Source organism: Lethenteron reissneri, unplaced genomic scaffold (genome assembly GCF_015708825.2).
Source record: "Lethenteron reissneri isolate LAM-NWPU_2019-01 unplaced genomic scaffold, ASM1570882v1 scaffold_1483, whole genome shotgun sequence".
NCBI lineage: Eukaryota > Metazoa > Chordata > Hyperoartia > Petromyzontiformes > Petromyzontidae > Lethenteron > Lethenteron reissneri.
Genome location: NW_026891205.1, coordinates 30,417 through 41,333, shown reverse-complemented (window position 1 = coordinate 41,333; position 10,917 = coordinate 30,417). Strand labels below are relative to the sequence as shown.

The 10,917-nt window shown below is 58.1% G+C and overlaps 1 protein-coding gene across 3 annotated transcripts; it reads right to left on the bottom strand.

Annotated features, from left to right (window-relative positions):
- Positions 1-309: 309 nt before the first annotated feature.
- Positions 310-5,735, bottom strand: LOC133362446 (skin secretory protein xP2-like). 3 transcript variants are annotated; one of them, XM_061581394.1, is made up of 5 exons: positions 5,511-5,735; positions 3,303-4,442; positions 2,476-2,670; positions 1,544-1,601; positions 310-567 (listed from the first exon to the last, which is right to left on the bottom strand). In XM_061581394.1, exons 1-5 carry the CDS (start codon positions 5,701-5,703, stop codon positions 453-455), a joined length of 1,701 nt encoding a protein of 566 aa, XP_061437378.1. In that variant the 5' UTR covers positions 5,704-5,735; the 3' UTR covers positions 310-452. The 3 variants fall into 3 exon arrangements, with proteins under 3 accessions (XP_061437378.1, XP_061437380.1, XP_061437379.1); XM_061581396.1 differs by lacking the exon at positions 310-567 and adding an exon at positions 600-707; XM_061581395.1 differs by lacking the exon at positions 310-567 and adding an exon at positions 901-1,130.
- Positions 5,736-10,917: the final 5,182 nt, after the last annotated feature.

Below are 10,917 nucleotides of genomic sequence, written 5' to 3'. Positions count from 1 at the left end.
AACTTTCAAAAGTTGACGTTACATGTGTAATGCGGCGTCAATGGGGTTGCTGCTGGACTCTGGCCCAATCACGCGGCCCGGGGTGTTGGGGGCGGAGCCCGGTACGGGGGGGCGTGTGGCAGGGGCCGCCGTTCACCTCGGCAGCTCCAATGGGAAGCGAGGTGAACGGGGGTGGAGCCAGCAGGGCAGGATGGGAAGGCCGGATGTAACGATCAGGAAGCGGAGGAGTCGGGGTCACGTGGGAGAGAGGTTATAGAGGGGAGCCCGGGAGAGATCGGGGCCAGTCGATGGAGTGAAGAAGCGGGACCACGTGGGGTGGCCGCCGCCCCATCAGCCACGTGGCTGACGGGGCTTCGGCACACCGTCGGCCAGCGGTGTGCGGAGCGGGGAGGAGCGGAGCGACTGACGGGAGAGCGCGTGCGGGGCGCGCGAGAGGAGACACTGGTCCCTTGTCAGGAGCAGCGGGCGTGAGGACGAGTGGCGGAGTTGAGGAGGGAGTACGTGCGGGGCGCGCGAGAGGAGACGACGCTGGTCCGCGGAGGAGACCAGTGGGGTGCGGAGAAGAACCTGAATAAAAGACAAGCGGAGACCAGCAGTAAATGACGCCGTCTTTTATTACACCACCATCGCCTCCTTCCCCTCACGTCTCCTCCTCCACCACCACCACCACCACCACGTGCTGCAGCTTCGTCATCTCCACGCCGCCGCTGTAGCGATCCCCGGCCAGCACACCGCGCCCGTAGCCATTGGAGGGAGCGGAGAAAGTAGGCGATGGTGAGACGCACGTACCTCGCGCGAGTGCGATACGCACGCACCCAGTGCACGAGCGTGCGCGTACGTTGAACTCGTTATTCCGCACCGCTCGTAGACAAACCGTTTCTAATTCGGAGGTTCGGGTGAAGGTTGACAAACTGAACGCACGAAGCGCATCGACAGGAGCCGCTTCTGAAGGCGCCGCAAACTCCAAATATCAAGCGGCAGGCATCGTCAGGGGTCGAACCCACGACCTCCTGCGTGCCAGGCGAGGTAGTCAACATCTCCGAGCCACCGCGGAGTGATGGTGCAGGAGCCAGACGGATGGCGTCGCCGCCACGCCCCACGTGGTGTGGCGGCGGTGATTTGGGGAGCGGCTTTCATCCGGCGGTGTCAACCGTCAACCGGGGGGGGGGGCAAGGTCCTAAAATTCTGATTGTTTCTGCTCCACCGTGGTGGTGGTGGTGGAGGTGGCGGTGTTGGTGGCGGCGGCGTTGTTGGCGGTGTTGGTGGCTGTGGTGGTTGCGGCGTAGGTGGTGTTGGTGGTGTTGGTGGCGGTGGCGGTGTTGGTGGCGGTGGCGGTATTGGTGTTGGTGGCGGTGGCGGTGTTGGTGGCGGTGGCGGTGTTGGTGGCGGTGGTGGTAGTGTTGGTGGCGGTGTTGGTATTGGTGGTGGTGGTGTTAGTGGCGGTGGTGTTGGTGGTGGTGTAAGTGTTGGTGGTGTTGGTATTGGTGGTGGTGTTGGTATTGGTGGCGGTGGTATTGGTGTTGGTGGTAGTTGTGTTGGCTACCTGCACTCGGCATCGCTCTTGGGGACCACGCTCTGGGCGTTCCCTCCTCGCCCGTCCGCTGGGGAAAGACCACGCCGAGAAAAACCTCACAGACGCACAGAACTCTGCGACGCTTCCCGAAATGCAACAACAACAACCAGCAGCAGCATTGATGATGATGCCGGTTGTGGTTGTTGTCATCGTCGTTGTAATTGCCGGTGAAGTGTCACCAGGTACTCGAATTGACGAATGTTGTGGTGGGTTTACTCTCCAACACTACACACTACACTACTATATACACTACACACTACATACACTACACTACTATATACACTACACTACTACATACACTACACTAGTATACACTACACACTACACTAGTATACACTAGTATACACTACACTACTATATACACTACACACTACTCTACTATATACACTACACTACTATATACACTACACACTACACTAGTATACACTACACAACACACTAGTATACACTACACTACTATATACACTATCAACTAGTAAGTCGTTGGCACGTTCTGTCTACGTGACACTAAGCCTGACTAAGTGGCTGTGTCACAACTTGTTTTGTAGAAGCTTCACCGGCTATCACAAGTGACAGCTTCACTCGGTGGCTTATTGTCGTCATTGTCGTTGGGTGGCAAATGTATAGCAGCAGCAGCAGCAGCAGCAACACAACATCAGCAGCAACAGCATCAGCAGCAACAGCATCAGCAGCAGCAACCAAATGACTCTGAACGCGTGGAGACGTCGATTCCGAACGTGGAGGGGGGGTGGGGGGGACCGCAGGGCCCCGAGAGAAATCCACGGGGAGAGAGACGCAAACAGCAGCGGGCAGCGCAAGGGTCGGGATAGAACCCTTGACCTCCCGCGGACCGGGCGAGGGAGTCAACGTTGCGTAGGCACCGCAATGCCCCCGCCACTCACCGGGACGCTTGGAGGCGCTCTGTCGGCCCCACACGAGGCACCCCACCACGGAAGGCAGCGCAATCACCACCACCACGCACAGGAAGCCGATGGAGGAGGCGCTGATGCCGCTGGCGCGGAACGTCGGCTCGTCTCCCGTAGACATCACGGACGAGTGTGGAGAGGAGCCACGAGAGGTGGGCAGCGTGGTGGCAGCTACGGGATTGGGGAGACACGGGGAAACCGCGACACCACCACTCCCCGTTACACACACACAGACAACCACACACACACAGACAGACAACCACACACAGACAACCACACACAACCACATACACACACACACACAGACAACCACACACACACACAGACAACCACACACACACAGACAACCACACACACACACACAGACAACCACACACAGACAACCACACACACACACAGACAACCACACACACACACAGACAACCACACACACACAGACACACAGACACACACACAGACAACCACACACACACACACAGACACACAGACACACACACAACCACACACACACACAGACAACCACACAGACAGACAACCACACAGACACAGACACACAAACGGAACCCGCAAAGCGGCTCAGCGCAGCGGCGTGGAGCAGCGCCGCGGAGAACTGGCGCGCGAGAGCCGCAGCGCAGAAAGCCGAGAGAGGAGGAGGAGGACTCTGGCCAGACACAACCGTCAGCAGTAGCTGCAGAGGCACCACCACCAGGAGGGGAAACACTCAAGAGCCACGTCAGGGTGTCGGTCCGGCCGGCACGGCCACGGCGTGGAACACAGCGGCGCCCCCCCCCCCCTTGACGTACCGTGGTGGTGTGCGCGCGCCTGGACGGGCAGTGACGAGAGCCCCGGGCCAACCGCCGTGTGGGCCCGCACCGTCACCTCGTACAGGGCCCCCTCGGGCAGCAGCCCGCTCAGCGTCACGCTCCTCACGTCCGCGGGCTGCCGCGGCGTCCGGCACCAGCCACCCCTTCCCCCGCTCGGCCGCCCGCCCGTGACGTTCGCTTCGTCCCCTGGTGCGTCAGCTGGTGCGTGAGCTGGTGCGTCGGCTGGTGCGTCGGCTGGTGCGTCGGCTGGTTCGTCAGCTAGTGCGTCAGCTAGTGCGTCCCATAGTGCGTCAGCTAGTGCGTCAGCTGGTTTGTCAGCTAGTGCGTCAGCTGGTGCGTCAGCTGGTGCGTCAGCTGATTCGTCGGCTGGTGCGTCGGCTAGTGCGTCAGCTAGTACGTCCCATAGTGCGTCAGCTGGTGCGTCAGCTGGTGCGTCAGCTGGTGCGTCAGCTGGTTCGTCAGCTAGTGTGTCAGCTGGTTCGTCAGCTAGTACGTCCCATAGTGCGTCAGCTAGTGTGTCCACGAGTGCGTCAGCTAGTGTGTCAGCTGGTTTGTCAGCTAGTGCGTCAGCTAGTGCGTCCCATAGTGCGTCAGCTAGTTTGTCAGCTGGTTCGTCCGCTAGTGCGTCCCCTAGTGCGTCAGCTGGTGTGTCAGCTGGTTCGTCAGCAAGTGCGTCAGCTAGTGTGTCAGCTGGTTCATCAGCAAGTGCGTCAGCTGGTTCGTCAGCTAGTGTGTCAGCTGGTTCATCAGCAAGTGCGTCAGCTGGTTCGTCAGCTAGTGCGTCAGCTGGTTCGTCAGCAAGTGCGTCAGCTGGTTCGTCAGCTAGTGTGTCAGCTGGTTCATCAGCAAGTGCGTCAGCTGGTTCGTCAGCTAGTGCGTCAGATAGTACGTCCCATAGTGCGTCAGCTGGTGCGTCCCATAGTTCGTCAGCTAGTTCGTCCCCTTGTTGGTCGTCTGCTGCGTCTGCGCCTTGGCTGGGCAGCTCCCTGTATGCGACCGTGTACCCCGTGATGCTGCTGCTGCTGCCGCCGTCGTGTGCGGGTGGCGGCTCCCAGCTGACCAGCAGGCTGCTGGAGCTGAGGGCCACGCACACGATGTTTTGTGGGGGTGCGGAGGGGGCTGTGGGTCGGGTTGGGATTGTGGAGGTGACGGGCGGGGGGGGGGTCACCATGAGTCGTGGTAATTGGGCGAAAAGTCAGAAACCACTGCAACATGAAAACGATGAGAATAATCCAGGGGGTGAAAAATACAAGTTAGTCAATGACTCTTGCTGCAGTTGTGTGTGTGGGGGGGGGGGGGGCTCAACTTGTTTTGTTAAGGAGACGCCTTCAATTAGTGACTGTGAACTTTCAATTAGCACGAAGATTGGACTCCCACGACCGCGCTGGGTCCTAACAAAAAGCAAAAGCGGGAGCATTACAATTCCAACGATGTGAAAACAAAAATTTAAACCACCGTAGGCGTGGTGAAAACAACAACAACAACAACCCTCTGTTTAGGGACGTTAATAAATAAGTGGTGAAAAAAGCTTCTTGAAAGATGAATGAAATTACAAGCAAAATGCCATCATCATCAAAACCTTCCAGTTAGCTGTGAAATAATAGTACGAACAGCACAAATACATTCAGCGGCAGGGTAGTGCACCGCCCTGACATCCACATCTCTCTCTAGCAGTCGGGTAAAGAAAGCGTGCCCCGGGTAGCTACACACACAAAATTAACAAGCAACAGGACAAATCGCTCCACAATCATTGGTCCTGTAACAATTACAATGAATCCCCCCCCACCCCCCACCGCCGCCACACGAGTCGATCGGAATATTACAGGTAGGAACAACAGGCTCCACACTGCCCACCAGGGAACACATTGTCCTGCGGAGGGAGCTGGTAGGAACGTCGGGTTGCTCGGTCAATGGCCTGCAGGGTCAACGGTTACGTGGTGTATTCCGCAAATATGCCCGACTGTGAGGGCGGGCACAAGCCGGCGTGAGTAGGTGAAACGTTGAGTTTTATAAGGGCACCACGGGGTGACCAGCCCCTCCCCACCCAGCCCCACCCTCCCCACCCTCCCCACCCATCCCACCCTCCCCACCAGGGTGAGTGGGAGCGTGAGTGGTGAGGGCGAGTGGTGAGGGCGAGTGGTGAGGGTGAGTGGTGAGGGTGAGTGGTTAGACTCCAACATCACTCGCCTCCTGCTCCTGCTGCTGCTGGACCCGTTGCGCCGTTCTCAGCACAGGCGGCGAGACCGAGTAAGCAGAGGCCGCCAGGCAACAACATAAACAACGCCGCCACCACCACCACCACCATCATCATCATCAACGTCATCATCATCAGCATCGTCGTCGTCGTCATCTTCATCGTCGTCATCTTCTTCTTCACCATCCAACTCTCCTCCCTCCCGCTGTGCGCCCATCGCCCTCGACTCGCTCTTTATCGCTGTCACGTGACTCGCTCATTGGCTTGAGGGGGGGGGTGACGGGGTGATGAAGTGACGTCACGCGGCTCGCTCATTGGCTTGAGGGGGGGGGGGGTGACGGGTGATGAAGTGACGTCACGTGACTCGCTCATTGGCTTGAGGGGGGGGGGTGACGGGTGATGAAGTGACGTCACGTGGCTCGCTCATTGGCTTGAGGGGGGGGGTGACGGGTGATGAAGTGACGTCACGCGGCTCGCTCATTGGCTTGAGGGGGGGGGTGACGGGGTGATGAAGTGACGTCACGCGGCTCGCTCATTGGCTTGAGGGGGGGGGGTGACGGGTGATGAAGTGACGTCACGCGGCTCGCTCATTGGCTTGAGGGGGGGGGTGACGGGTGATGAAGTGACGTCACGTGACTCGCTCATTGGCTTGAGGGGGGGGGTGACGGGGTGATGAAGTGACGTCACGCGGCTCGCTCATTGGCTTGAGGGGGGGGGGGGGTGACGGGTGATGAAGTGACGTCACGTGACTCGCTCATTGGCTTGAGGGGGGGGGGTGACGGGTGATGAAGTGACGTCACGTGGCTCGCTCATTGGCTTGAGGGGGGGGGTGACGGGTGATGAAGTGACGTCACGCGGCTCGCTCATTGGCTTGAGGGGGGGGGGTGACGGGGTGATGAAGTGACGTCACGCGGCTCGCTCATTGGCTTGAGGGGGGGTGACGGGTGATGAAGTGACGTCACGTGACTCGCTCATTGGCTTGAGGGGGGGGGGGGTGACGGGTGATGAAGTGACGTCACGTGGCTCGCTCATTGGCTTGAGGGGGGGGGGGTGACGGGTGATGAAGTGACGTCACGTGACTCGCTCATTGGCTTGAGGGGGGGGGGTGACGGGGTGATGAAGTGACGTCACGCGGCTCGCTCATTGGCTTGAGGGGGGGGGTGACGGGTGATGAAGTGACGTCACGCGGCTCGCTCATTGGCTTGAGGGGGGGGTGACGGGTGATGAAGTGACGTCACGCGGCTCGCTCATTGGCTTGAGGGGGGGGGGTGACGGGTGATGAAGTGACGTCACGCGGCTCGCTCATTGGCTTGAGGGGGGGGGGTGACGGGTGATGAAGTGACGTCACGCGGCTCGCTCATTGGCTTGAGGGGGGGGGTGACGGGTGATGAAGTGACGTCACGTGACTCGCTCATTGGCTTGAGGGGGGGGGGTGACGGGGTGATGAAGTGACGTCACGCGGCTCGCTCATTGGCTTGAGGGGGGGGGGGGGGACGGGTGATGAAGTGACGTCACGTGACTCGCTCATTGGCTTGAGGGGGGGGTGACGGGTGATGAAGTGACGTCACGTGACTCGCTCATTGGCTTGAGGGGGGGGGTGACGGGTGATGAAGTGACGTCACGCGGCTCGCTCATTGGCTTGAGGGGGGGGGGTGACGGGGTGATGAAGTGACGTCACGCGGCTCGCTCATTGGCTTGAGGGGGGGGTGACGGGTGATGAAGTGACGTCACGTGACTCGCTCATTGGCTTGAGGGGGGGGGGGGTGACGGGTGATGAAGTGACGTCACGTGGCTCGCTCATTGGCTTGAGGGGGGGGGGGGTGACGGGTGATGAAGTGACGTCACGTGACTCGCTCATTGGCTTGAGGGGGGGGGGTGACGGGGTGATGAAGTGACGTCACGCGGCTCGCTCATTGGCTTGAGGGGGGGGGTGACGGGTGATGAAGTGACGTCACGCGGCTCGCTCATTGGCTTGAGGGGGGGGTGACGGGTGATGAAGTGACGTCACGTGACTCGCTCATTGGCTTGAGGGGGGGGGGTGACGGGTGATGAAGTGACGTCACGCGGCTCGCTCATTGGCTTGAGGGGGGGGGGTGACGGGTGATGAAGGACGTCACGTGACTCGCTCATTGGCTTGAGGGGGGGGGGTGACGGGTGATGAAGTGACGTCACGTGACTCGCTCATTGGCTTGAGGGGGGGGGTGACGGGTGATGAAGTGACGTCACGTGGCTCGCTCACTGGCTTGAGGGGGGGGGGTGACGGGTGATAAGTGACGTCACGTGACTCGCTCATTGGCTTGAGGGGGGGGGTGACGGGTGATGAAGTGACGTCACGCGGCTCGCTCATTGGACTTGAGGGGGGGGGGTGACGGGTGATGAAGTGACGTCACGCTGCTCGCTCATTGGCTTGAGGGGGGGGGGTGACGGGTGATGAAGTGACGTCACGTGACTCGCTCATTGGCTTGAGGGGGGGGTGACGGGTGATGAAGTGACGTCACGCGGCTCGCTCATTGGCTTGAGGGGGGGGGTGACGGGGTGATGAAGTGACGTCACGTGACTCGCTCATTGGCTTGAGGGGGGGGGTGACGGGTGATGAAGTGACGTCACGTGACTCGCTCATTGGCTTGAGGGGGGGGGTGACGGGTGATGAAGTGACGTCACGTGACTCGCTCATTGGCTTGAGGGGGGGGGGTGACGGGTGATGAAGTGACGTCACGTGACTCGCTCATTGGCTTGAGGGGGGGGTGACGGGTGATGAAGTGACGTCACGTGACTCGCTCATTGGCTTGAGGGGGGGGGTGACGGGTGATGAAGTGACGTCACGTGACTCGCTCATTGGCTTGAGGGGGGGGGGTGACGGGTGATGAAGTGACGTCACGTGACTCGCTCATTGGCTTGAGGGGGGGGGTGACGGGTGATGAAGTGACGTCACGTGACTCGCTCATTGGCTTGAGGGGGGGGGGGTGACGGGGTGATGAAGTGACGTCACGTGACTCGCTCATTGGCTTGAGGGGGGGGGTGACGGGTGATGAAGTGACGTCACGTGACTCGCTCATTGGCTTGAGGGGGGGGGGGTGACGGTGATGAAGTGACGTCACGTGACTCGCTCATTGGCTGAGGGGGGGGGGGGGTGACGGGTGATGAAGTGACGTCACGCGGCTCGCTCATTGGCTTGAGGGGGGGGGTGACGGGTGATGAAGTGACGTCACGCGACTCGCTCATTGGCTTGAGGGGGGGGGTGACGGGGTGATGAAGTGACGTCACGCGGCTCGCTCATTGGCTTGAGGGGGGGGGTGACGGGGTGATGAAGTGACGTCACGCGGCTCGCTCATTGGCTTGAGGGGGGGGGTGACGGGGTGATGAAGTGACGTCACGTGACTCGCTCATTGGCTTGAGGGGGGGGGGGTGACGGGGTGATGAAGTGACGTCACGCGGCTCGCTCATTGGCTTGAGGGGGGGGGGGTGACGGGGTGATGAAGTGACGTCACGTGACTCGCTCATTGGCTTGAGGGGGGGGGGTGACGGGTGATGAAGTGACGTCACGTGGCTCGCTCATTGGCTTGAGGGGGGGGGGTGACGGGGGTGATGAAGTGACGTCACGCGGCTCGCTCATTGGCTTGAGGGGGGGGGTGACGGGTGATGAAGTGACGTCACGTGACTCGCTCATTGGCTTGAGGGGGGGGGGGTGACGGGTGATAAAGTGACGTCACGTGACTCGCTCATTGGCTTGAGGGGGGGGGTGACGGGTGATGAAGTGACGTCACTACGGAATCTCTTGAGAATGCGGGGGGGGGGGGATATCGATTTAAAACTTTCGTGACTGCAGGGATTCATCTTCTTAATCGTCTTGGTTCTTTCGGTAAAGTCGCGTAGAATGGAAAAAAAAAACATAATTGTATTATGTAAATTTGTTATTATTTTATTATTAAAATAACAAAAATAAAACATAATTGTATTATGTTAAAATATTATTATTTTATTAATCCCATAAATAAATACAAATATCACATAATAAAATAATAACATTATGTTTTATATTTATTATTTTTTCATTTCCATTCTCCGTGACTTTACCGAAAGAACCAAGAAAATGCGGGTAGAGTGTTTGGTGACGTCACTCCGTTAAGAGCTCAAGTTGATACGTGGTGACGTCACTACGTAAGCTCTTGACGGGGGGTGCGGTGGCGTTTTCAAGGACAGTGCATAACATGATCAGAGTTGTGTGTTTTGTTTGTATTATGACTGCAGGTATTGTGGTCTATGCAAACATGACTCCTTGTAAAATGGTGTCAGTTTTGTTGCCAGATAGAAGGGTAAATAAACAATTATGATTCTGTGTCATGCAGTAGATGAACTATAGACGCCAGTAATGCGAGTGCGTCCTACAGGCACAGGCACGCTCCCTGCTCCTCACCCACACGCGGGTTCTCTGTGTCACTGCCATTGCTCTCATGTGACACTTGGTCGCATGGACGACTGGTACATTTTGAGCCTTTTTTGAGCGTGGCCCAAAACAACATTGTTTCTTCGAGTCCAGATGGGTCTCAGTCTGCCACTCACCTCACCCTGGGGTTTGCTGTCTGGGTTCGATCCGAACGGTCTGGGAATTTGTCACCTGTCTTTGAAAGCGTTGCTGAAATTGATTTGAACCACCGAGATCTGGTTATCGGTATTGTCTTGAATAGTTTTTATATAAAAAATAAAAATTCAACAAGAGCCCGTCACAGAGCACGAGGGAGGGCGAGAGAGAGGGAGGGGGTACAGGTGTTCCACGGACGATAATACAAAGGCCCGGGCAAGAGAGAGAGGGGGGGGGGCAGGTGGGTGGGCTGACTGCTCTACTGACGTACTGGGGACAACGGTTCGGGTAACGTGGTCTTTTTAAGGGAGGGGGGTGAGACTTGTGTTGAACGTTATTACACTCTGTTCTGCTGTAACGCGTGTTGTTTTCGTGACGAGATTCATGTATTGGGGAACTTACATATAAAGCGGATGCGAATTGGATAGAACGCAGATGCAAAGTGGATACAACGAGATCGAGTGAACAGAACCACGTAGCGTCGCACGAAGCGTTGGGATGCTGCTGGATGCTTCTAGATCCGCTACCCACGCGCCCTCAGTCTTTGTCCAGCCTGCGGACGCATCTCGCGTGTGATCGCGGACTGTGCCTTTACCCTGTATCATAGATCAGTTCTTCTCGCGCGATGTTTCTCTAACGCGTTGTTCGTCAGGAATGCCACTGCCGCGTTTTCGTAGAACGACAGCGTGGAGGCAGCGCACGCGGTGGCACGCTTTGGCCCAACGAGACGAATCCTTCATTCAGACATCGTCAAAGTAAACCGTCTTCCAGTCGATCCTAAACAAGTAAACCCGTAAAAACAAAGTTTTTCACTCTAAATC

Excerpts from the sequence above, each read along its gene's own strand:
- LOC133362446 (XM_061581394.1), bottom strand. The coding sequence starts at position 5,703 with ATGGTGAAGAAGAAGATGACGACGATGAAGATGACGACGACGACGATG. Across the intron at positions 2,671-3,302 it reads GGCGCGCGCACACCACCACG|CTGCCACCACGCTGCCCACC; the intron begins GTACGTCAAGGG and ends CCAATCCCGTAG. Across the intron at positions 568-1,543 it reads AAGAGCGATGCCGAGTGCAG|GTTCTTCTCCGCACCCCACT; the intron begins GTAGCCAACACA and ends TCTTTTATTCAG.